Source organism: Panthera onca, chromosome C1 (genome assembly GCF_046562875.1).
Source record: "Panthera onca isolate mPanOnc1 chromosome C1, mPanOnc1 haplotype 2, whole genome shotgun sequence".
In the NCBI taxonomy this organism is placed as follows: domain Eukaryota; kingdom Metazoa; phylum Chordata; class Mammalia; order Carnivora; family Felidae; genus Panthera; species Panthera onca.
The window spans coordinates 197,929,086-197,956,348 of NC_138346.1; the positions used below are offsets into that span (position 1 = coordinate 197,929,086).

Genomic DNA, 27,263 nt, shown 5'->3' on the forward strand with positions numbered 1-27,263 from the left:
CTATCTTCTATTATTAATAAATCAAGTAGCCATTAAAAAGTTAACGGTATAAAACAAGTGTAGATTACTTTAGTAGTTATAAGAAATTAGCATATATTTTAGTATGTTTAAGTTAATATAACATGAACATAACAGAATCAGACAGTACTAAATTCTAATCCTTGTTTTGCTATTGACTTGCTGGGTGTTTGTCATCAAGTTAATTCCTTCTTTGAGCTTTAGTTTGCTCATCCATAAAAATTGGAGTTAAACTAGATCATCTAAGTGTAGTAATTTAAAAAATTTTTCTTAATCTCAATCTGCATTAAGGAATACATTTTAAACTGTGACCCAGTATATACTCCCCTCAGTATGTCTGTGTTTATGAATCAGCCTCTTCTATATGTGACATTATCTTTTCTATGTATTTTTTAGATTAGGGTAAAATGTACATAATATAAAATTCACCATTTTAACCATTTTAAAAGATGTACAATTCAGTGATTTTTAGTACATTCACAATGTGTGTGATCATCACCATGATCCAATACCAGAATATTCTTGGTGCCCCCAAAAAGCACCTTCCTACCCATTTAGCAGTCAGTACTTTTTCTCTGCTTTCCAGCCCCTGGCAACCATAATGTACTTACTGTCTCTATTGGGAATAGAATTGTACAATATGTGGCCTTTTGTGTCTAGTTTCTTTTGATTAGCTTAATGTTTCAGGCTTCATCCTTGTAACATGTAGTAATACTTGATTCGTTTTTTTTTGTTTTTTTTTTTTTTTTTCTTTTTTTTTTTCAACGTTTTTTAATTTATTTTTGGGACAGAGAGAGACAGAGCATGAACGGGGGAGGGGCAGAGAGAGAGGGAGACACAGAATCAGAAACAGGCTCCAGGCTCCGAGCCATCAGCCCAGAGCCTGACGCGGGGCTCGAACTCACGGACCGTGAGATCGTGACCTGGCTGAAGTCGGACGCTTAACCGACTGCGCCACCCAGGCGCCCCATACTTGATTTGTTTTTAACACTGCTACAAAGATTTGTGTACAAGGTTTTGTTTGAACACCTGCTTTCATTTCTCTTGGGTATATATCTAGGAGCAATCTAGGATTGCTGGGTCAAAGAGTAACTCTAACCTTTTGGGGAACATCCAGACTTTTCCATAGCAGCCACATCCTTTTTTATTTCCACCAGTGATGTTCGAAGGTTCCAATTTTTCCACATCCTCACCAGCACCCCTTATTTTCTGTGGTTTCTTTTTTTTCCCCACTAGTAAGTGTGAAGCAATATCTAATTGTTTTGATTTGCATTTCCCAAATGATTTATGATGCTAAGCATCTTGTCTTGCGCTTATATCATCTGAAAAGAAATGTTTATTCAGGGCCTTTGCCCAGTTATTGGACTCTTTGTGTTTTTGTTGTTGAACCATAGCTTCTTTTTCTGGATACTGGATCTTTATCAGGTATATGATTTGCAAATAATGTCTCCCACTATTGGTTGTATTCTCATTGTGTGGATACCATCCTCTAATGTACAAAAGTTTCTAATTTTTAAAAATTTTTAAATGTTTATTTGTTTTTGAGAGAGAGAGAGAGACAGGAGGGACAGAGAGCGAGGGAGACACAGACTCTGAAGCAGGCTCCAGGCCTGAGTTGTCGGCAAAGAGCCCAACACGGGGCTCAAACTCAAGGACTGTGACATCATGACCTGAGCCGAAGTCAGATGCTTAACTGACTGAGCCACCCAGGTGCCCCTAAAAGTCTCTAATTTTTATGAAGTTTATTTTTTCTTTGGTCACTTGTGCTTTTGGTGTCATATCTAATAATTCATTGCCAAATCCAAGGCCATGAAGATTTACCCCTGTGTTTTCTTCTAAGAATTTCATAGTTTTAATTTTTACATTTGAGTCTTTGATCCTTGTGGAGTAAATTTTTGCATCTGGTGTAAGATAAAGGTCTGCCTTCATATTTTAGGTATGGTTATCCAGTTGTCCCATCGTTTTTTAAAAGATTTAATTTCTTTTTTCTTCTGTAAGAGCCATACTTTTTTGCTTGTTTTCATGCTTCATAATTTCTTGTTGAAAACTGGACATTTGAATATTATAATGTGGTAACTCTAGAAATTAGATTCTCCCCCTGGGGTTTGCTGTTGCTCCTTGTTGTAGCTGTTTGATGAATTTTCTGAACTGATTTTGTAAAGTCTGTATAGTTTGCCGTACGTAGCCACTGAAATCTCGGTTTCGTTAGCTTGGCGATTCACTAATGATTTCGGCAGAGATTTTCTTAATGGCTTGTGATTAAAAGAAAAACTCCTGGTCCTTGCGGATTTGCTCTGTGTGCGTGTTGGGTCTGTCTCTGCCTCTCAGCCAGGCCGTTTGCAACTTTGATTAGGCTTCACTTCTTGCTTGTGCACAGGTTTGAGCCTGTGCAGGTCAGCAAGAGGAGAGCTTAGGGCCTTCTCAGGGCTTTTCTGAGCATGTGCCCAGACACGGGCATGCAAATGGCCTTCTAGAGTCCTAGGAATATGTCAGCTTTTCGACGCCCCTTTTCTCCAAATTGTCTCATTCCCCAGCTTTCCTCACAAGCTTTTTGGTTTGTCTGTGGTTTGCTCCAACTGCCATCCCTTGCTCCAGACAGCAGAGGCTAATGCATGTGCCTTTAAATGTTGTAGACAAATGTCTCTGCCCTGGAAGCGTTCCCAGTTAGGCAAAGTAAAGTCCATCCCTTTAAGCTCATCCTTAGGGAGCCACCAGACAGTTAAAAACCACGACAGTTCTTTGAGAATAAGGAGTAAGGTCCCTTCTGCTCCCTCTGGTACCAGGAACCTATCCTGGGGATGTGGGCCATTGTCTTCAAAGCTATTGCTGCGTAAGAGACGGAGCCAGGGTAAGTTAAGACGCTACAGAACTCTGTAAGATTCAGGAGGGTTCGTTCTTCATTAAGCAGTTGCCTGGCTGCTATAAGTTTCGAGAGTTCTGACAAAGTTGGTTCTGTCAGTTTTTTTGTCACATAATTCTCTGCTCTTGTAGAGGGACAGCCTTTTAGTATTCCCTGCTCTTCCATTTTTGCTGATGAGAAAAGTTTTTTTCTCTGTATTTTTTCATGTAAGCCACAGCTCATTAATGAGTTAGGATCTCCAGTTTAAAAACACTGGTCTGATATCCTTGCTATGTTAAAAATATATGAACTAGGGGTGCCTGGGTGGCTCAGTCGGTTAAGCGTCTGACTTTAGGGGAGGTCATGATCTTGCAGTTTGTGGGTTCGAGCCCCGTGTTAGGCTCTGTGCTGACAGCTCAGAGCCTGGAGCCTGCTTCGGATTCTGTGTCTCCCTCTCTCTCTGCCTCTCCTATGCTCATGCTCTGTCTCTCTCTCTCTCTCTCTCAAAAAATAAGCATTAAAAAAAATTTTTTTTAATATAAACTAAACAAGTAGAGGATTTCCATTCTAAGGGCGTGTTGATTAACTATATTTATTCATACTTTAACAAAGGAATCTGAAAATACAACCAAAGTGATTGGTTCTCCCAGCCTTCAGATACATTGGCAAAACTGTGGTCACTTCTCACCGTGTTACTAGGAAATCCGGACAAGTTTCTGAACAGGATCCCTATTAAAAATGTATTCACCTGTACAAAGTCCTTGGATTTCGGGATGTATTATGCAATTACTTCTTAGAATGACGTTTGACTATAGACCCTCTTGTTCCTCTGCTTCAGCTTTGGGACATCCGGAAGAAAGCAGCCATCCAGACATTTCAGAACACCTACCAGGTGTTAGCTGTGACCTTCAATGACACAAGTGATCAGATTATTTCTGGGGGAATAGACAATGATATCAAGGTATGTTTAATGTTTGTGTTACATTTCCCTTTCACCTCTCTTCACTCTCAGAGGTAATGTTTTCAAACTTGTGAGATTTTGGTAGCTTTCCACTTTATACCAACTACAAGGAGGATAGTAACTTAAATCTTGTTTTCCTTCTGTCCTGTCTTCATTGACAGAAGTCAGAGGTTGCATTACAGCTCATGTAAATGCCATCAGGGACCAGACAGTTAATGTGAATTGTGAAACCCCGTGTGTGGATTCTGTGAACATGAAGAATGCATTCCCTGCCTAAAGACATTTGCAAACTTTTTTTTTTTCCCACTGTGATGGCCTGATGAGATAACACTGAAGCAGTTTGTGATTCTCAGCTCCAATCTCTCAGCATATCTTTCTTTTTGAGACTATGGAAAGGAAGTTTTGGGGAGTCCACAGCTAAGAAAGAGGGAAGTGATGATGTCATAGAGAGTGGCAGTAGTCCATACAGCAGTACAGTGTGGCTCTGGCTTTTGAGTAATTGACTTGGATTCTAATCCCAGTTCTATCATTTTCTAGTTTTTTATGACTCCAAGTTGTTTAACTTCTATAAGCCTCTCAACAGTAACAATAACGTCTACCTTCTAGGGTTGTTGTGGGGATTAAATGAACCTAATGCATTAGAGCACCTAGCAGTTTCTGGACACAGCAAATGCCAGTAGAAGGGAAGTGTTTTGGGGGGCTACCCAATTTGCGTCTGTCTTTACCTGTTGGCTTCCTTAAATATTTCGAAGATTTTGACCTTACTTTCTGTTGTACTGTTAGAGTGGTAACTGGTGAGTAAATATTCAGCTTCCTGTGTTGTCAACCACCTAAAACTTGTGCTGTATTCCCATCCCTCCTTGCCTCCTTCGCTGTTACAGTGGATGACATGTGCTTGCTTTTGTCTAAAGGTAGTCCCTTCAGCAGAAGGATTTCATCTCCTTCTCCTGTCTGGGCCTTCATGCCATCAGTTTTCCCAGATGGTGTGTTTTCTTTCTTTCTTTTTTTTTTTTTAATGTTTATTTTTGAGAGAGAGAGAGAGACAGAGTGTGAACAGGGGAGGGGTAGAGAAAGAGGGAGGCACAGACTGTGAAGCAGGCTCCAGGCTCCAAGCTGCCAGCACAGAGTTGGACGCGGGGCTCAAACCCACGAACCGCGAGATCATGACCTGAGCTGAAGTCAGACGTTTCACCAACTGAGCCACCCAGGCACCCCCCCTTCCATGACTTTAATTGTCATCTCTGTGCTGATGACTCCATATTCCTGGCCCAGATCTTCAGCTCCAGACCCCTGTATACGACCAGCCCCTCAGAAGTCCCCCACTTGGATATCCCACAATACTTGAAAATTGACCACTTCCAAAATGTAACTTCCCATCCCTTTTCTATCATATAATTTGTATGGAGAATATGGAATCCGGGCACAGGAACTTAATTAGATCATCTTAATAGCTAATGCACTGTTTCCCAGAGAGAAGTTTGGGAGCCCATTAGCTTTAGAATCACTAGAGGGCATCTTCTATACCTGACAGTAGGTTTGTGTCATTAAGGTATTGTAATTTTCATACTTTTAAAATTATTATTGGGGTGCCTGGTTGACTCAGTCAGTAGAGCATGCGACTCTTGATCTCAGAGCCGTGGGTTCAAGCCCCCCCATGTTGAGCATATAGCTTACATCAAAAAAAGAAAAAATTCCCATTAAAAAAAAAAAATACATTACTATTAAAGTTTACACATGGTGAAATTAACTTTGTACAATTCTATGAATGTTTATGCTTGCATAGATTTGTATAGCTACCACAAACAAGGTTCAGAACAATTTTTATCACCCCCAAAATTTAGAGTGCACTCCTGTATCAAACCCTCTTTCCATTCCTAAGTCCTTGCAACCATTCTTTGTCATATAGTTTCTTTTCTAGAATATCATACAAATGGAATCATACAGTATGTAACCTTTTGAGACTGGCTTCTTTTACTTAAGGTCTGAGAATTTGATGCCCTCATCTACACTGAGGGGATAGACTAGTTTAAGAATAATACCCTTGTGCCAGTAAGGCCTTCTTACCACATACAGTGTGACTTACTCCATACTCTTTATCCTAGCCTATTCCTGGGTCTTCTATAAACAGATATTTTAAATGTATGCTATAATCCTTAAGGGATACTTGGTTCCTTTTTAGGATTTGAAGGTTTTCCATGTCCTCTCAGACACACACCATATGTTATTCCTTCTCTTAGGGTAGGTGGTTTCTACAGATAGCTAGTCAATCATACCGGTTTTATTCTGAAGGCTGAACTTATCTTATATAGAGAATGTGTAAATAAAGTCCCATAAGTACAGCAATTACATATATCACTAGCTTTTTTCTTTTACTTATTTATTTTTTTACTTTATTTTATTTATTTACTTACTTTTTAATTTTTTTTTAATGTTTATTTTTGAGAAAGATAGAGTGCAAGCGGGGGAGGGGCAGAGAGAGAGAGGGAGACACAGAATCCAAAGCAGGCTGCAGGCTCCGAGCTGTCAGCACAGAGCCCGACGCGGGGCTCGAACTCACGAACGGTGAGATCATGACCTGAGCTGAAGTCCACTGCTTAACCGACTGAGCCACCCAGGCGCCCCATATTTTAGAGAAAGAGAGTGTCAGTAAGGGAGAGGGTTAGAGGGAGAGAGAGAATCCTAAGCAGGCTCTATGCTCAACACGGAGCCCAACACGGGGCTCGATCCCACGACCCTGGGATCATGACCTGAGCCAAAATCAAGAGTTAGACACTTAAACCGACTGAGCCACCCTGGCGCCCCTCACTGGCTTTGTTCTAAAAGAATGTCCTTCATGTTTCTTTGAGAAGTCCCCTGATTCTGGTTTTGTATAATTTAATGAACTAGTTCCTGGTTATCATATGTGGGTTTTTTCCCCCCTTTTTTTGGTAAAGTTTATTTATTTATTTTCTTGTAATCTCTACACCCAACAGGGGGCTTGAACTAACGGCCCCAAGATCAAGAGTCGCATACTGCTGCCACTGAGCCAGCCAGGTGCCCCAGTGCTACGTATTTTTACATCGTAGCTTTCTAGTCTTTATCTTTTCAACTAGTGTATAGACATTCAGATTTTTCTGCCAGTGCTTTGTTTTCAGGAAATTTTTTTTAGGTTTATTTATTTATTTTGGAGAGAGAAAGGGAGGGAGGGAGGGAGGGAGGGAGGGAGAAACAAGTGAGGCAAGTGCAGAGAGAGAGAGGGAGACCCAGAATCCGAAGCAGGCTCCAGGCTCTGAGCTGCCAGCACAGAGCCCAACGCAGGGCTCGAACCCACAAACAGATCATGACCTGTGCTGAAGTCGGATGCTCAACTGACTGAGCCACCCAGGCGCCCCAGGAAATTTTTTTATTAGAAAGTACACAGTATTCCAAAAGCTTAGAAAAGCTTTCTACCCTGTTATACTGTTTCCAGTATGAAAACTCATAGTCTTGCTGCCCACCAATCAGATGCCCAAGCATTCACTGAACAATTGATTTGGGATTTGCGAAATGTCTTGCTTAAATTAGTGCTACTTTCTACAGCAAATCTGGATATGTGTTGGCTGTGCACAACGTGTACATGCCTCAAGAAGGAAGGTCTGGAAATGGCACCCAAGTGCTATGAGGGATGGCTTTGCATTCTCTCCTAACAAGCTGAAGACTTCAACAGTGTCTTCCCTGAAGAGGAGGAACAGTAGCTTGAACAAAAGACGTCAGCCATTTCAAGCTTTCCTGATTATTGAGGCAGCAAACACCTGACACAAAAATGATTGTATATAAAGTGTGTTGGGTTCCACACATGAGTGAGTTATTGATGGGGAAAGTGGAGTTGTCTGCCTTCTGCATTGCTTTGACATGCAGCACCAAACTCATTTCTAGATAAGGGAAGTGCCTTGCTTAAATAGGCAGCAAAAACATTTTTTTTCCCACTCAGAAAAACTACATGGCAGTATTAAATCAAATTTGGAGGAAATTCTGTGTAATACCAATGACCTTACCAAAATTGCTGTTCTTTTTTCCATATGACATTCCAGACCATTGCTATTGGCTTTATTTTTTTTCCACATAGTTGCAGTCTGTGTAAATATAAATGCTATTTTGTATCTTCTTTATTAGCTTAATAGCTTATTATTGGAACATTTTTCCATTTGGTCCTCAGAGTTATTTTTAGAGGTTGCTTAATAATAGCTACCAATTATTGAGGGCCTGCTGCATACCAGGCATCTGCTGAGCATTCTATTTGAGCCATAAGAGGTAAATGTTGTTATCCCCATCTTACAGACCAGAAACAGGCTCAGAGAGGGTTAGTGGCCCAATAAGACAGAACTCTTAGGACTGGGTCAGTCTGACCCTAAATCCTCAGTCTTTCCATTCTGCTGTACTGTCTCTAGCAAAGTCCCGTGGTGGTGCAATGTGTTCATGGGCTGTAACTTAATGAACCATTTATATTCCCTGTTTGATGTTAGGTTATTTTTAGCTGAACTGTTTCTTCTACGTTTCCTACCCAGGCAACAGTGAATCTGCAGTTCATTTTTCTTTTAATAAATATGCTTTTCTGTAGTGTGTGTGTGTGTGTGTGTGTGTCTGTGTGTGTGTGTGTGTGTGTGTGTTGTGTACCTATAACATTAAATGAAAATTGTTAAGCGCGTATATTTCTGTGTATTATCTTAAGATACATTTACATGTAATCATAATGCTCTTTTCAAATGACATGTTCACTTGTTTTTCTATAGTTTTTTTTTTTAAGTGGATTTATTTTGACAGAGAGCGTGCATGCACGTGTGTACGCATGATTGGGGGAGGTGGGGAGAGGGGGGTACAGAGAGAATCCCAAGCAGGCTCCATTCTTTCAGCACAGAGCCTGACGCAGGTCTCACTCTCACGAACTGTGAGATCATGCCCTGAACCAAAATCAAGGGTCAGATGCTTCAACTGAGCCACCTAGGTGCCCCTTCTATAGTTCTAATAGTTTAAATTGCTAAGAATCATAGTTGAAGCATTTTAAATGCTACTTAGTTTTTTAATTTCTAATACATTTTGTTATGATTTGAGAACAGTCTCTGTAAATTTTATTAATTTTTGTTAAACATAAGTTTTGACATTTATTAGCCTTCTGGTCAGACATAGCACTTTTGACTCCCTTGTTAGAAAGATAAGAGGTTTTTTTCCTCTTTGACAGAAATCCTCTATTTTGTGCTAAAGTTATACTTGGCCCACAGCCAGATTGAGAAGGGTTACCAGTTTCTCCAGGCCATTGAGTCTTTAGTAAAAACTCTGTTTCTTTGCTATTCTCAATTTGATTTCTGGGAGCAACTTTTTTGTTTTTATAGGTCTGGGACTTGCGCCAGAACAAGCTCACCTACACCATGAGAGGCCATGCAGATTCAGTGACGGGCCTGAGTTTAAGTTCTGAAGGCTCTTATCTCTTGTCCAATGCAATGGACAATACAGGTAACATTGGAAAGGAAAGCTCTCCAAGTGCCCAGTCACTGTGGACCCTAAAGAAAGCGGGCATTGGGTGGTAGAAATTGTGCTGGGATAAATGTGGATCCAAGGAAAGAGTCAAAAGTGGCTCGCAGGTTTCTACCAGGGCAGTTAGGAAAACACATTGTAACAGAAAAAGCTTTAAAAGATATGGTCAAGAAGCCAGGATTCTAGTCCCAGATCTGCCATCTAATCCCTGAGCAACTTGACACAAGCTTTTAAGACCCATTTCAGTGTCTGGTGTGCTGCGGATGTAGGCAGCATACTAGAAACTCTTGGTGATCGTTAGTTTGTTGAGAAACGTGAGTCTGCAGATCCATCCAAAGCAGTTCGCAAGCATTTCGGAGAGCACCGAGCTTGGCTGATCAGCAGAGCTGTGGGTAGAACTGTGCTCTTTCTGCCAGCGCGTCTGCCCTCCCCACTTCAGAGCACTGACTGGTGTGACAAGAGGTCCTCATTACGACATCGCAACATTCCGCATTCACACAAACACTCTCCTCTGCTTGTTTCTGAGTTGCTATGTGGGAGGATGGGTTTACTAGAGCAAAAAGGAGGATGGAGTATATGCTTTGTGTTGGGAGAGCTTAGAGATGCCCCTCTGGTGTACAAGTTCATAGGCTTGTCAGGAACTGAAATGCTTTCACTGACATTTTGTAATACAAACAGAGCCTCGCATTCAGCGGGTTCTTGAATGAATGAGCACCCTTATTTTCTGACTATCCTCAACTCAGTAGCAAACTTTCATGCATACCTTCACCTTTCTGTGCCTGATTTCAAGGACTGTTTTGTTTTTCACACTCAATTAAAATGACATCGTCACTTGAATTCCACTATAGTTACAACGTTTGTTAACAACTGTAGCCACTGCTTACCACGCATGTTTATATCCTGATCATGATGTGTTTACCATTGACTAATTGTAGCAGTGTTCGCCCTGTATAAGGAAAGATGAGATTCCCTGAATGGTTAGTAAAATAATAAGAATTTTTATTATGGCTGTATGATAAAATTACAAAATCCTTTTGTTTATTGCCTCCGCTCTCTTAGAGCCCTGTCCCTTGTATACTGAAAATGCTCATAAAACAGTAAAAGAACAGATGGTATTCTCATTTTACAGACACAAAACACACAACACAAAAACTCACTTTTTACCTGATATCACCCATACATATAACAGAGCTAGAATGAGAATCACAGTCCACTTTTTCTAATTCTTAGTATGGTACTCTCTGCATATATTTCCTTGTTCAAGTTCAGACTGTCAGGTGTCCCTGTGAGCAAAGTTAGAAAAGGTCAGTCCTGAGTTTGGTTTTTGTAGATGATTGTCACAGTAGTCCATGGTATTTAGAGTGTCATGTTTAAGGCTTTGTTAGATGTGACTTTTTGGGTTGGCAAGGGAAATCCTTTGCAAATGTTTGGTGAAATTAATGTCACACCCACCTACTTTCTGTTGCAGACCCCCAGCTATGTGTTTGGCATTTCCCCTTCCTGCCTCCTCAGCTTTCCTCTGTGCCCTTAGTCACTGTTAATGGAATTTGTATGCATTTCATTTCTGTTAGAAAAAAAGAGAGAGAGAGCCTTCCCTTGTACCTTCTACCATGTTGGCCCTCCTTCGTCCAGGAAACAGCATCTGTCATTGACATGATACTGACTTCGGGTGGGTTCCCAGGAGGCCTCCAGCTGATAACATGTTTTGCTCCGTTTGCAGTGCGGGTCTGGGATGTCCGGCCATTTGCTCCCAAAGAGAGGTGTGTGAAGATATTTCAAGGAAATGTGCACAACTTTGAAAAGGTGAATCCTGCATGGCAAAAGAGTTTTACTGTCCATTTGACTCAGATACATTTAAGGTGGTGCCAAGGCCGATATTTATATATATCAAATCATTATGTTGTACATCTAAAACTAAAACAGTGTTATATGTCAGTTATATCTCAATTAAAAAAAAAAAAAAAGTGGTGCTAAGGATAGAGGGCAGTGGCTCTACTAGGAAGGGGCTATATTCCAGTGAACACTGTTCTCCATCAAAACCGTTCTTGCCAGAAATAAAACTAATGGAAGCATAGGGAGGAAGGCAGTTACATAGATAGACGGTGGTGTGACCGCCTTCAAATTCAAGACTTCTGACTTCAACAAGATAGTCTTAACCTCCTTTTCATTCCTTGGAAACTTTGACCCTCTTGGGTCAGTGTGACATATGGGACTCAGGCTTCCTGTTACTCAGGTGGCTTCCCTCACCTTCCCAGTGACCCAACTGTTAGAGCCCTGAGAATACATCCCTTTCCTCAGTAAGGACCATGGCCCAGATTTTGAGAGAAATTTTTCTTAAATCTCAAGTCCTAGGTCAGCTCTCGATAGCAGCTTTTCCTCCAGATACTTTGTTAATAATAAGACTAATGTTTTTCTTTTGAGAGTCTGTATGATTCAGTTTCACTTTATATTTAAAAATATATTTATTAATGTTTAATTTATTTTTGAGAGAGAGAGACAGAGAGGGAAAGAGGATCCAAAGCGGGCTCTGCACTGACAACAGAGAGCCCGATGTGGGGCTCAAACTCATAAACCATGAGATCATGACCTGAGCCAAAGTCGGACGCTTTAACTGACTGGGCCACCCAGGCGCCCATTCAGTTTCACTTTATAAATCAAATCTTGTTTTTTTGTTGGATTTGGTTTTATTTTTATTTTCCTTCAAAATGAAATTATTTTTTGGGGCGCTTGGGTGGCTCAGTCGGTTAAGCGTCCGACTTCGGCTCAGGTCATGATCTCGTGGTCCGTGAGTTCGAGCCCCGCGTCAGGCTCTGTGCTGACCGCTCGGAGCCTGGAGCCTGTTTCAGATTCTCTGTCTCCCTCTCTCTCTGCTCCTCCCCCGTTCATGCTCTGTCTCTCTGTCTCAAAAATAAATAAATGTTAAAAAAAATTTTTTCTTTTTTTAAAGAAATTTAAAGTCTTTTGGTGATTCTGTAGTCCAGTAAAGAGGAGTGTGGTGCATTAATCACTGTATTCGTTGAATTCCAATCTTTATAGAATCTCCTGAGATGTTCTTGGTCACCTGATGGAAGCAAGATAGCAGCTGGTTCAGCTGACAGGTAAGGATTACCGGGTGTGCGGTGAAGAATGATGGAGCTCTGCGGGTGCCTGCTTGTGTCTAGTCCATTAAGTGCAGATGGCGAGCCAGCACGGACGTAGAGTTACAGCCGTGCTCACCGATGAAGCCATATGCAGTAAGAAGGGCCTAAGGATCATGTCAGACAAACACAGCTTCTCTGCTCTCTATGGATACCTTTTTGACCTGGAAGGTAAACAGTTTTTTCAATTCTGTTGGATTCCTTTTGCCATCAGAGTGAAATTTAGACTCCTAATCTAGCCCCAGTTTCCCTCCTCAGATTCTTCCGCGGCGCTCCAGTTCGCTCAAATGCATGTTGTGTCCTCTCCTCCCTCACCATCGCCACAGTGCTTCACTCACACAGAACTCTCCCTGTTCTTACATCCCTTGTGCCTCCAGGCTTCTCCTAGCCCGTCTTCTCCATTTTCCAGATTTCTGTGTCTCTCTGTGAATCACCTCTGTGTTATGTCTGTAAACTTCCCTGGTCCTCTCTCCCTTTCCTCTGGGGTATGACTAACTGCTCTTTACTCTGCACTGTAGTCACACCTTATACATCGAACCTTTCTCAGCATCCAACACGTCTTACCGTGAGATAAACAGAGTGGGGTACCCTCACCTGATTATTTGTTCCTAGAGGTCAGGAAATGAGTCTTAGTCATCTCTGAACCCAGAGCAGTATTTGACCTGTTCTAAGGACTTAGTGAATCTTACATGAATGAATTCCTAGCTCAAGGATGGCAGTCAGATTTTACTCTGCATATCAGCTCAGCTGTTGGTAATGGCTGCCTGTGTTGGGGGTGATTCAGAGCTGGGTGTGGGCTCAATAGGAAAAGTGCCATGATTGCTAGATGAGGGTTGTGTCAACATGTGAGCTAGGTACTTTCCACCCCTGAATTCAGAGACCATGAGACTTTCTTAGCTGTCACTTTAAACTGGCTCAGCCATTCGGTGATGAATTAGAAGGAGAAGGGAGAGAATTCTTCTATCAGACCCTGCTGTTTAGTATATCTATGGTGACCTGCACTTAGGACGGGGTCAGAGGCGGGGGTGTGGGTGCCCATGCCAGACTAATGGGCCACAGATGTGGAGTGGTGAAGAATGTTAAGGCCCTCTGATGGCCGACTCTGGCTTTAGCTTCCACTGAGAGATGTCTTAACCCTTTTTAGCTTAACCCCATCTTTCTCTCCGTTGAGAGATTTTCCTACTACCGTACTAAAACAGGCACCATCTTACAAACATGAAGCCTTTTGTGGCATAGCTTGGACTCTTCAGCATGTTCCAGGGTTTTCTTCTCTATTTGGGGCCCTCCCACAGCCATAGAAAAGCCTCATGTTGTTGGTCTGTCCTACACCTTGTTGCTTGTGGACAGTGCTGAACATACCTGAAGATTCCAGAGTCCACTTTTTTTCCCTAGCAAGCTTCTTACTGAGATAAAAGGACAAGTACTGTTTTCTGCACTTGTGTTTTCTGGGGGTAAAAGGTCCAGGTCATCAGTGCCACATTGATGGTTTGTAACCCATTGGTGTAGAGAGCTGCCTTGCAGAGGAAATCTAAGGGATTTTCAGTAGTCATGTTACTAAAGAAGACCTTAAGAAACAGGTCCACAGCCTTAGGTATCTTGCATTCTAACAGTAAGAACGATTCGAAGTGTTTCTACGTAATTCTCAGCAGAGATCTCTTTTTTTATGTAGTTAAGCTTTTAAATGATATTTGCCTAGCTTTTCTTCTGAGCAGTTTGTTTCTGACATCGGCCCTTTCTGACTTTCACTGTCCTCTCTTCCTCTTTCCCTCCCCACTGTTCCTTTAAACCTTACATGCGGGAAGCATGGCTCTGGTCTGGGCACAGCCCGTGTATCTACCTGCTGGGGTTGGCCAGATTTCACAGGCCACCTCGCCAATTAGCCCCAAGTCAACAAACAACTCTGTTATATAAGGAACCTGGTTCCTGCCGAATGTTCCCGTGCCAAAGTAAGGAGAGGACAAGGAACCCCTCTAAATTTAGCACCTAATTGGCAGCCATGGAGAGTGAGGCCTTCAAGTAAACCCTTGGAGATCTGGGGTTCTGCTGGCTTTTATGTGCCTGGGAAATGTATCCTTCTCAGAAATTTGCTTTTTAGCTTGGCCTGGATTTGGCACATTTCCCCTCTCTACACGCAAATCACCTACCGCCTCACATTCAAACTCGAAACCCTTCAACAGTTCCTATCCAGGACTGTGGGAAGACTGGTCAGTCTGTCTGCCATGAGTGAGTTAGTCAGCCTCCTGACTTCACGTTCTTCTGTTTTGATAATAAATGTCCTCATCATAACAACAGCTGTCATGTGTGTGCCAAACACTGTGCTTATATTAGCTCCTCTTTTCTCTCAACCAAGCTGTGAGATCAGTATAGTATCCATCATCACAAGTAAAGAAACAGAAGCTCAGAGAAGTTAAATATTGTCTAACCTTACGTAGTGATTAAACAGTTGCATGACTTGAGCCCAGGTCTTTTGGAGCCCAGAGCTCATGCACTTTGTTACTCTGCCATATCTTCCTGGGCTGGGTTAATGAGGACGTTATTTGTGCACAGCAAGAACGAACACAGTAGGGAGAGCAGGAACATTGGAGCCAAGAAGTCTGGAGACAGATGGGCTTCCTGCTTCCCTTCCATCTTGCTTGGAACTTTTATTAAGTTCCTATGGAGCCTAGCACTTGAGAACTAAACAGTGTAAATAAGCTCGTGTTTAGTTGTATTTTAGACCACAAATGTGATGTTACATCAACACTAGGCATTTTATTTTATTTTGTTTTATTTTATTTTATTATTTTTTTATGTTTGTCTTTTTTTTTAAACGTTTATTTATTTTTGAGAGAGAGAGAGAGAGAGAAACAGAGTGCAAGTGGGGGAGGGGCAGAGAGAGAGGAAGACAGAATCTGAAGCAGGCTCCAGGCTCCGAGCTGTCAGCACAGAGCCCGATGCGGGGCTCAAACCCACAAACCGTGAGATCATGACCTGAGCTGAAGTCAGACACTTAACGGACTGAGCCACCCAGGCGCCCCTATGTTTGGTTACTTTTGAGAGATAGATAAGAGACAGAGCACGAGCAGGGGAGAGAGAGGGAGAGACAGAATCCGAAGCAGGCTCCAGGCTTTGAGCTGTCCCACAGAGCCCAACACGGGGCTCAAACCCATGGACCATGAGATCATGACCTGAGCTGAAGTTGAACACTCAACTGACTGAGCCACCCAGACACCCCAGCACTAGTCATTTTAATATCAAGTACTGGTAACTGTACCTACCCTTTTAGATGTTGACTGAACAAAACAAATACGCAAGTAATGTTTATAACCTGCTTGAAAACCACCAGCCCTTTAAATTTACCCACAGAATGGGGCGCCTGGGTGGCGCAGTCGGTTAAGCGTCCGACTTCAGCCAGGTCACGATCTTGCGGTCCGTGAGTCCGTGAGTTCGAGCCCCGCGTCAGGCTCTGGGCTGATGGCTCGGAGCCTGGAGCCTGTTTCCGATTCTGTGTCTCCCTCTCTCTCTGCCCCTCCCCCGCTCATGCTGTGTCTCTCTCTGTCCCAAAAATAAATGAAAAAAAAAAAAAAAAAAAAAAAGCTTTAAATTTACCCACAGATTATTTTTGCATGGGCATGTGAAGATAATGTCTCTTTATTTTACCCTTCAGCCCCAAAATAACCCAAGCAAGGTTGAAGGTCAAAAGAACTTCCGAGGGGCGAGAGGAATTAGAAGATGTTTGAGGGTGGTAAGAGAAAGGAGATTACTAGAATATATTAAGAGTTCTGATTGTAGGGGTACCTGGCTGACTCAGTCAGTGGAGCATGTGACTCTTAATCTCAGGGTTGTGAGTTGAAGCCCCATATTAGGCATGGAGCCTGCTTTAAAAAAAAAAAGTTCCAATTTTAGTTCTGCCTCTGATGAACTGTGTCACCTTGGAAGAGTCACTATACCTTAGTTTTCTTATCTGTAAACTGAGTTTTGACCAGCTGGTCATGGAGTTCCCATGAATTCAGGGCAAGATTGGGTCAAGTCTGTATTTGGTGTGTGTTATACTGCAGAAATTTCCTGTCCCTTCTCTGAGCTCTGTGATTTGAACGCAGTCCTGGTAGACTCACATGGGCCCGCACCCTAGGCTCCCAGCCTGCTGAGAATTGGGTTAGCTTTAAGTCATCCTAGATGCCTATCAGATGCCCTTTGAGGATTTCTGTGTGGGGACCGTAGGAAAAACGGTCTTCCTCCATGTTCTTTCCTATTTCAAAAGCTTACGTTTGAGATACAAGGAATGCTTATAGTTGTAGCTGTTCCAGTTTCTCTATTCATTGCTCAAGGGTCCATCCGTTATTCAGAATCTGTATTTCTAGTCTGTAAACACCAGAACACAGTTCAGTAAATATGGGGTGGATGAATGAGTAAATTGTTGCTTCCATCTCTGTTAAAAAGCCGTGCCTCTACCCTACCCTCAGCTCTGGGAAGTTTTAACACTGCTCTTCATGATACCTTGCAGGTTTGTGTATGTGTGGGATACCACAAGCAGGAGGATTTTGTATAAGCTGCCTGGACATGCTGGCTCCATCAATGAAGTGGCTTTCCACCCCGATGAACCCATCAGTAAGTCTGTCCTGACTTTGGGGAAAGGGAAACTGGGGGAGATCTCCCTCAAGGGGCCCTGCAAATACAAAGGCAGAAGTGGATGTCTGTTTTATGTGAATTTCCTTGTTGTCTTTATGGCTGTCCATTGACAGCCTCACCAGTGTTTTAAGTGATGAAGTCAAGAGCAATGTTCCGTTTTCCAGTGACTCTCAAAAGAAGACTGGTTAACCTATTTCTAGTTCTCTTGAGTTTACTTGCTTCAAGTCTCTGTTTCAGTTACACGTTTGGGTAAAAGAATAATGTTTCTTAATGTTCAGATATAAATTGCAGCTTATGTTATATTGGCCAGCTAATTAAACAATGAGCCTTGAATTAAAGGAGAAAGTATAACTTTCTCCAGGGCTAAATAGAACCAGCAGAAGCACATTTACAAAATGAATGGCACAGACGTTGATTCTTCTGGAGAGTGGCCGAGAAGGTCTTTTCATAGGGTGTGGCTGAAGAGGGACATCGGGGTTTAGACCCTGATAAATGCATTTCCCATAGCACAGTCCACCCTTGTGGTTGGTTTCAAGAGGACTTGAACTGGGGCACCTGGGTGGTTCAGTCAGTTAAGCGTCTGACTTTGGCCCAGGTCATGATCTCGTGGTTCACGAGTTTGAGCCCCACGTGGGGCTCTGCTGACAGCTCGGAGCCTGGAGCCTGCTTCGGATTCTGTGTCTCCCTCTCTCTTTGCCCCTCCCCCGTTCACGCTGTCTCTCTCTTTCTCTCTCAAAAGCAAATAAAACGTTAAAAAAAAAAAAGGACTTGAACTGAAAAGCCAGGCTACAGACCTGTGAATATGGTGTTGGAGAGGAGGGGAATTTAAGCTAAATCCAATTGCTCTTTTTACCAGAATTGGCTCTTGACACAGGAGCCCTTGAGCACCAAGTCTCCTTGAGCCTTCATTAGCTCCCGTCATCTTCTCTGTTCTTCTCACCTCAGTTCTGTCAGCGTCCAGTGACAAGAGACTGTATATGGGGGAGATTCAGTGAAGACACAGAATGGAAGACTCCACCGCTGCTTGGCCTTGAGACCTCAGACTACAGAAGCGGCATCGAATAGTGCCCAGGCCAGCATCCTACCTTCAGACGAAGATCATTCATAGCAAAAGGCAAGGAGGACGTGGCCATATCCCAACCACCACTGGTATCCCGTTTTACCAGGATGATTAAGGCAAGCTTACAGTGGCCTCTAAAAACCACCTGCCAGATTTCAGGGACTGTTTGGTTTTTTCCTCCTTTTTTTTTTTTTTTTTTTAAATAAGATTTCTTCAAAGAGACAGACATTGGTTGGTTTGCAGTTTCCTGTCTTCTAATCCAGGCTGAGAACAGGAAATGTGACTGAAATTTGTTTGTTGGGTTTTTTTTTTTCTTAATTCAATAACTGGCTTGTATGATATTTTCTTTCTGTGTTTCTCTGAGTCGTTTTGTATTAAAAACCAAATAGATGCCTTTTTACAAGAGCAATGTGGATTGGATTTATTGCTGTCTTTTCTTTGAAGCTTGATGGCTGTAAATCTGAGCAGGGCATGATGTGGCCAAGGGATACAATCCATTTGAACTTACAGGATGCTGTTTACAGGGATGTTTAGAGGTTCTCCCCCCTTCTCATGTTTCTAGATTTGCTCCCGTGAAGATTTATTCCCAGAGAGTATCCATAACGAATGCTTTCTCTCCTACTTAGAGACTAGCAGTCAAAAGGTAATAAGGTCTGAAAGAACCTAGTTTTTGTATACTTTTACATGATCTTTAATGAACAGGATCTACTTCGACTCTGCCTCCTGCCACAGTTCTGAGCAGCAGCCCCTACAGTCAGGGCTCCTGAAGTGGGCAGACAGATGTGGGCAGTCTCAGCCAGCAGCAGTGATGGGCTGGAACACTGCACCGGTCTCCACTCAGAAGGAATATGTGAAGGTTTTGGCGTAACTGGACCGTGACGTTGCCTGAGACCTTTTGTAGTTCTGCTTACTCGCCTGTCTTTCCTAAACTGACAGGGACAGTAAGAAATGCTGTTAGTTGCTTTCTATCCTCAAAACAGGTTACCGTCCCCCCGGATCCTTGGATGACTGCGCCCAGCACACAGATTGACACTAATGAGTCCCATCTGGCACGGGGGAGTAGTGTGTGTCTTTTTTATTTTTGTTTAGAGAGAGAGGATGCACGCGTGCAGTGGGAGGGGGAGGGGCAGAGAGAGAGAATGTTGTTATTCAAAAAATTTTTTTTGGCTTTTACATTTTTATTTATTTATTTTAATTTAATTTTTTTTAATTTACATCCAAATTAGCATATAGTGCAACAGTGATTTCAGGAGTAGATTCCTTAATGCCCCTTACCCATTTAGCCATCCCCTCTCCCACAACCCCTCCCATAACCCTCTGTTTGTCTTCCATATTTAAGAGTCTTTTATGTTTTTGTCCCCCTCCCTGTTTTTATATTATTTTTGCTTCCCTTCCCTTGTGTTCATCTGTTTTGTCTCTTAAAGTCCTCATACGAGTGAAGTCACATGATATTTGTCTTTCTCTGACTAATTTCGCTTAGCATAATATCCTCCAGTTCCATCCACGTAGTTGCGAGTGGCAAGATTTCATTCTTTTTGATTGTCAAGTAATACTCCATTGTATATATATATCACATCTTCTTTATCCATTCATCCATCGATGGACATTTGGGCTTTTTCCATACTTTAGCTATTGTTGATACTGCTGCTATAAACATTGGGGTGCATGTGCTCCTTCAAAACAACATACCTGTATCCCTTGGACAGATACCTAGTAGTGCAATTGCTGGGTCATAGGGTAGTTCTATTTTTAATTTTTTGAGGAACCTCTATACTGTTTTCCAGAGTGGCTGCACCAGCTTGCATTCTCACCAACAATGCAAAAGACATCCTCTTTCTCTGCATCTTTGCCAACATCTGTTGTTGCCTGAGTTGTTCATGTTAGCCATTCTGACAGGTGTGAGGTGGTATCTCATTGTGGTTTTGATTTGTATTTCCCTGATGATGAGTGATGGTGAGCATTTTTTCATGTGTCAGTTGGCCATCTGGATGTCCTCTCTGGAGAAGTGTCTATTCATGTCTTTTGCCCATTTCTTCACTGGATTATTTTTTTCTTTGAGTGTTGAGTTTGATAAGTTCTTTATAGATTTTGGATACTAACCCTTTATATCCGATATGTCGTTTACAAATATCTTCTGCCATTGCGTTGGTTGCCTTTTAGTTTTGCTGATTGTTTGCTTCGCTGTGCAGCAGCTTTCTATTTTGATGAGGTCCCAGTAGTTCATTTTTGCTTTTGTTTCCCTTGCCTCTGGAGACGTATTGAGTAAGAAGTTGCTGTGGGCAAGATCAAAAAGGTTTTTGCCTGCTTTCTCCTCGGGCATTTTGATGGCTTCCTGTCTCACATTTAGGTCTTTCATCCATTTTGAGTTTATTTTTGTGTAAAGTATAAGAAAGTGGTCCAGGTTCATTCTTCTGCATGTCGCTGTCCAGTTTTCCCAGCCCCACTTGCTGAAGAGACTGTCTTTATTCCATTGGATATTCTTTCCTGTTTCGTCAAAGATTAGTTGGCTGTACGTTTGTGGGTCCATTTCTGGGTTCTCTGTTCTGTTCCATTGATCTGAGTGTCTGTTCTTGTGCCACTACCATACTGTCTTGATGATTACAGCTTTGTAGTATAGCTTGAAGTCCGGGATTGTGATGCCTCCTGCTTTAGTTTTCTTTTTCAAGATTGCTTTGGTTATTCAGGGTCTTTCTGGTTCCATACAAATTTTGGGATTATTTGTTCTAGCTCTGTGAAGAATGCTGGTGTTATTTTGATAGGGATCGCATTCATTATGTAGATTGCTTTGGGTAGTATCGACATTTTAACAATATTTGTTCTTCCTATCCAGGTGCATGGAATCTTTTTACATTTTTTTTGTGTTTTCTTCAATTTCTTTCATAAGTTTTCTATAGTTTTCATTGTATAGATTTTTCACCTCTTTGGTTAGGTTTATTGCTAGGTATTTTATGGTTTTGGGTGCAGTTGTAAATGGAATTGATTCCTTGATTTCTCTGTTGCTTCATTGTTGGTGAATAGGAATGCAACTGATTACTGTGCATTGATTTTATATCCTGCAACCTTGCTGAATTCATGAATCAGTTCTAGCAGTTTTTTTGGTGGAATCTTTTGGGTTTTCCCTATAGAGTATCATGTCATCTGCGAAGAGTGAAAGATTGACCTCCTCCCGGCCGATTTGGATGCCTTTTATTTCTTTGTGTTGTCTGATTGCAGAGGCTAAGACTTCCAATACTATGTTGAATAACAGTGGCGAGAGTGGACATCCTTGTCTTGTTCCTGACCTTAGGGGGAAAGCTCTCAGTTTTTCCCCATTGAGGATGATATTAGCGGTGGGTCATTCATATATGGCTTTTTATGATCTTTCATATATGGCTTTTTATGATCCTTCTATCCCTACTTTCTTGAAGGTTTTTATCAAGAAAGGATGCTGTATTTTGTCAAATGTTTTCTCTGCATCTATTGACAGGATCATACGGTTCTTGTCCTTTCTTTTACTGATGTGATGAATCACCTTAATTGTTTTGTGAATATTGAACCAGCCCTGCATCCCAGGTATAAATCCCACTTGGTCGTGGTGAATAATTTTTTTAATGTATTGTTAGATCCGGTTGGCTAATGTCTTATTGAGGATTTTTGCATCCATGTTCATCAGGGAAATTGGTCTGGGAAATTCTCCTTTTAGTAGGGTCTCTGTCTGGTTTTGGAATCAAGGTAATGCTAGCTTCACAGAAAGAGTTTGGAAGGTTTCCTTCCATTTCTATTTTTTGGAACAGTTTCAAGAGAATAGGTGTTAACTTTTCCTTAAATCTTTGGTAGAATTTCCCTGGAAAGCCATCTGGCCCTGGACTCTTGTTTTTTGGGAGAGTTTTGATTGCTAATTCGATTTCTTTACTGGTTATGGGTCTGTTCAAATTTTCTATTTGTTCCTGTTTCAGTTTTGGTAGTGTATGTGTTTGTAGGAATTTGTCCATTTCTTCCGGATTGCCCATTTTATTGGCATATAATTGCTCATAATATTCTCTTATTATTGTTTTTATTCCTGCTGTGTTGGTTGTGATCTCGAGAGAGAGAGAATGTTAAGCAGACTCCACACTCAGCAGGGAGCCTGACACAGGGCTGTATCCCATGACCCTGGGATCATGACCTGAACCGACATCAAGAGTTGGACACTGAACTGACTGAGCCACACAGACATCCTCATGTGTCTTTTCTGCATCTCCTGTCAGAACACAGAGGGCTTCACATCTCCAGCCTGTTTGGAACATAATTTGGTTTTATATGTTTAGCACCCAAACCTCAGTCATCTATTTCTCTCAAGAAATAGATTTCTCTTTTGTAAGAGAGAGGGTAGTTTTAAGTGAGCACATGTCCAAGATTTAGTTAAGTCATTAAGGAAGGAGCCAATTAGTAAAGTTGTGAAACCAATTACTTTTATTATTTTAATTAATTTATTTTTAAAAAGTTCATGCCCTCAATGCAGGGCGTGAACTCACAACCCTGAGATCAAGACCTGAGCTGAGATCAAGAATCTGATGCTTAACAGACTGAGCCACCCAGACGCCCCACAAAGCAAGTACTTTTAATACAGTCAATGGAATTTCAATAAAGTGCACTGGAAACAAATTTATTGTGGGGAGCCTGGGTGGCTCAGTCAGTTAAGCGTCTGACTTTGGCTCAGGTCATGATCTCGTGGTTCACGGGTTCAAGCCCCGCATCAGGCTCTGTGCTGACAGCTCGGAGCCTAGAGTCTGCTTTAGATTCTGTGTCTCCGAGACTCTCTCTCTCTCTCTCTCTTTCCCCCTCTCCCCTGTTAGTGCTCTGTCTCCCTCTCTCTAAAAAATAAATAAACGTAAAAAAAAAATTTTTTTTTTTAATTCATCGTGCCTATAAGAATTAAGGAAGTCTCACCGATGGTGCAACTATGCTTAGTTTGAGACTTACAAGGGCTTTGCCAGGTGGACAAAGAATGTATCCATTCCAAGAAACTGCAGGCATGAGCTTGAAAGCCTAGCACATTTCCTGAACCAAAAGAACTTCAGCTTGGTCAGAGGTGGTAGGGACAGGAAAGTGGTAGAATTCAGTAGGAGCCAAATCTCAGAGAGTTTGTCCTTCATGTGCTAGATCCTATAGGTTGAGGTTTCCTAAAGTGTATTCCACAGAGCAGTTTCCCTGATATGTGAGGTCCATTGGGGCATGAAGATCCCATGCTCAGATAAGTTTGGAGGAAACTGGGCTCAATAAAAAAACAGTTTCTTTACTGTAGGACTGCTCAGAGCCTTTAATACACAAAACCTAGTTGGATCTTCAAAGGAAATGATGACTCAGATTTCAGGCCTGAGCAATTATTATATCGAAGATTATGCCTTTACCCAGGAGAGATTTAGCCAAGAATGGTTTGCAGGCTCTTCTTCACACCTCTAGCACTGTCACAGGTTACTCTCTGATCCCTCTTAAACACCAGGCCCACCTACCCCATCATTCGCCCAGGCCCCTCCACCCATCCTCATCTCCCTTGGCTTGGGGTAGAACAGGGCTTGAACCTTAACACCACTTTCAAAGCCTACTGATCCCTTGAGAAGTTGGCTGTGATTGGGAGGAACCAAGGCCCTGGAGACCACAAGGGCTTTCCTCCAACCTCAGCCTCTTCACTCCTCCCAAGTGCCTTCTTCAAAGGCTGGCTAGAAGCCATTAGCAGGAAATAGCAGCACCACTTAGAATTTGAAGAGAATAGAGGCCCTTGCCTGGGGAATAAAGATTTGAGTATAAAACATCCCCAGAGGGTGCAAATTGTATTCTCACTTTGGGAGAGATAGATTGCTCCCGAATGAGTAATGGCATCTCTGGTTTTCAGTTAATTTCCCTTTATGACTTCCACAGTCTCTAGCGCTTAGTACCATTGGCACTTAAAGAGCCAAGTCTTTTTTTGCTGGGTTGTTGAGTTTTGTGGGCTGAGTTCTGAGAGGGGTGGATTTGGACAGGTCAGTAATCTTACCAGAGTTGCTTCTTCACAGCAAAACTAGAGTTACCGGTTTCTCACGGGTAGACCTAGAGTCTGCTGCTTGTTAATATCTGAAAAGTGCATGAATGGGAAACTGAGGTGAGAGAGACATCTGAACAATTTGGGGCTGCAGGCACTTGAGCCTTAGGGAAAGGCCATCAAGCCATTTGAGTTAAGATGGAATTGCCCCTTCTAGGAGACTTCAGGGCTGGATAACTGTGTCTCAGAACAAAAGGAGGGGCCAGACTTAAAGCCCCTATTCCTGTGGGATCAAATAAAGCCAAGACAGCTCTGAGCCTGCCCTCTGCCCTCTGGTCAATTGTCTCTGTACTCTAGACCCATAATGATCCTTCAAAAAAGCCCTGATAGGCACCCACCCCCTCTGCATCAATACCTGAGCCATCCCCAACTCTTCTTTCTTTTAGGCTTCAACTTTTCATCACTTGGTTCTGATACCCACCTAGACCCTTAGATTGTTCTTTAACTTATATCCTCCAAATCAGTAGTTCTCAACTCAGCAATTTTGCCTCCCAAGGGACATTTGGCAATGTCTGGAGACGTGTGTGTGTGTGTGTGTGTGTGTGTGTGTGTGTGTGTGTCTGTTTTTGTTTTTTAATTTTAGATAGAGCTAGCTGGGGAAAGGGGCATAGGGAGAGTGAGAGAGACAGGTTTCATGCTCAACCCAGGTCCCAACACGGGGCTCGATCCCATGACCCTGAGATCATGACCTGAGCCAAAGTCAAGAGACAGGCTCAACCCACTGAGCCATCCAGGCGCTCCTGTCTGGAGACTTTTGATTGTCGCAACTGGAGGGATGCCGTGCACATCCAGTGGGTAGAGGCCAGAAACGTTCAAAGAATTAGTTGCTCCAAAATATCAGTGATGCTCTTGAGAAACCCTGCTCTAGAGCAGTGATGTTCCAAGTGTGCTCTCGGGGACAGCAGCAGCAGCATCACCTGAAAACATGCTAGAGACCCACCTGAGACCTACTGAATCGGAAACCTAGGGAGAAGGAAGTCTTCAGCAATCTGTTTTCACAAGCCCTGCAAGTGATTCTGATGCAAGCTTGGAGAGCCACTGCTCCACAGGCTCAGAGAGTTCTAATCTTTCCTAGGAGAGCCACAGAGCCTTCTGTTCACTCATTCATAGTTACCCCTAACTACGTAGCTGTTCTTTCTGGCTCAGTTTCGTACATGCATTATCTCACTTGATTGTCACGTACTAAGCAACAGGTTCATAGAGAAGTAACACGCAAGCTTAACCAGTAAGTGTCAAAGCCGGGATGTAAACCTAGCTGGAGCTCTTAACCCCATCACCACAATGTAGCCTTCGTGGCTTTTAACCTTGAATGCACATTAGAATCAGCTGGGGAGCCTTTAAAACTCCAGAGGCTTAGATCACAGTACCCCAGGCCAGTTAAATCAGAATCTCCGGGGTGAACAGGAGTATTCTTTTAAAGCTTCGTTCGGTGATTGCAATATGAAATCAAGGTTAAGGACATGGCTGCAGCTATAGCCAGGAGGGCAGCACAAAGCCAAATTGACTTCCCCTGCCACCCCTTGGCTCTCCAGGAAATTGCTCTGGCTCCTGGTCTGCGTGAGCTTGCGCCCACTTCTCCCAAGCCTATGGTTGAGCTAAAACTTTGGACCTTGGCCAGAGAGTAGAGATTGATCTACTGTGATCATCTCTGCCTGATGACTCCGGGGCTTTATTTTGAAAAAAAGACCTGTGGCTTTCCTTTGGAGCTCCAGGTATAGCTTCGGAAGGTGCTAGAGCTAGAAAGAGCCTCCCAGCTACTCAGGTCAGTCATCTAATCCAACCTCATTTTACAGAAGGGGAAACGGGGGAGATATAGCTTACGTGCCTATTATTAAGTTAGGGGTTCTGCTCACTCGGGAAGCATTTATTTAACATCCCTCTGTGACGAGCCCTGTGCTGGCCTCTGAGAATACAGAAATGACTGAGTCATATATTCTTTGGGAGTTCCCAGGGCAGAGGGTGAGGACAAAAACAAAAATCAGGGCCTCTCAAACTTTTCCCCTTAAGTGTCCTTAATGGCATGGGGCGCCTGATACGTGATACATGGCATCCGGTAAGTGTCCGACTTCAGCTTAGGGCATGATCTCATGGTTTGTGGGTTCAAGCCCGGCAGCTGTTAGCTCAGAGCCTGGAGCCTGCTTCAGATTCTGTGTCTCCCTCTGTCTCTGCCCCTCCCTTACTTGTGCTGTCTCTCTCTCTCTCTCTCTCTCTCTCTCTCTCTCAAAAATAAACATTAAAAAAAAAATTGGCAAGTGTCCTTAATGGCACAGGAGAATGGGGGCGCCTGGGTGGCTCAGTCGGTTAAGCATTTAACTTTGGCTCAGGTCATAATCTCACAGCTCGTGAGTTCGAGCCCCGCATCGAGCTCTGTGCTGACAGCTTGGAACCTGGAGCCTGCTTCAGTGTCTCCCTCTCTCTCTGACCCCCCACCGTTCATGTTCTGTCTCTCTCTGTTTCAAAAATAAATAAACATTAAAAAAAAATTTTTTTTTTAATTTAAAAAAAATCGCAGAGGAGAATGAACTGGGGCAAAGAGACTATTGAAGTTAATAACCTTGAAATTTTACTTCGTATCTGTAAAATATAAGACCCTCCCCGCTAACTTTTTATTTTGAAAAATTGCAAACAAAAATTGAAAGATGAATATAATGAATATCTCTTCATGCTCCACCTAGATTCAATAATCTGTCTGTCACACACACATATATATGACTTTGAATGACTACTGAGAGTAAGATACAGACCTCATAATTCTTCACTCCCAAATATTCCTAAATACTTCGACAAGCATCTGCCAAGAATATTCTCCTTCATAATCACAGTACCATTACCCCACCTAAGAAAATTAACAGCAATTCCATAGTACTATCTAATGATCATATTAAAATGTCTTCAGTATCAAAAATGTCTTTTATAGCTATTTTTTCCAATCTGGAATCGATCAGGTTTCATGTATCTGGCTATTCTGTGTCTCTAGTGTCTCTTACCTCGGAACAGTCCCCCTACCTTTTTCCTGGTGAAATTGACTATTTAAATGTATGTGGTTTTGTGTGCTGCTTCACGATATAGCTCTGTTTGTTTTACATTAATAAATGTTTTCAATGACTGAGCACCAA

General features: G+C 42.4%; 1 protein-coding gene across 1 annotated transcript in view; it reads left to right on the top strand.

Moving 5' to 3' along the window:
* SNRNP40 (small nuclear ribonucleoprotein U5 subunit 40) overlaps positions 1-18,515 on the top strand; it is a 33,531-nt gene extending 15,016 nt beyond the window's left edge. The window contains exons 5-10 of the mRNA XM_060621904.3: positions 3,696-3,818; positions 9,164-9,284; positions 11,026-11,108; positions 12,342-12,403; positions 16,926-17,029; positions 17,996-18,515. Of these exons, the coding sequence (XP_060477887.1) occupies positions 3,696-3,818; positions 9,164-9,284; positions 11,026-11,108; positions 12,342-12,403; positions 16,926-17,029; positions 17,996-18,045 (543 nt within the window). The 3' untranslated portion in view covers positions 18,046-18,515. The remainder of the gene's footprint in view (positions 1-3,695; positions 3,819-9,163; positions 9,285-11,025; positions 11,109-12,341; positions 12,404-16,925; positions 17,030-17,995) is intronic.
* The last annotated feature ends 8,748 nt before the right edge of the window (positions 18,516-27,263 follow it).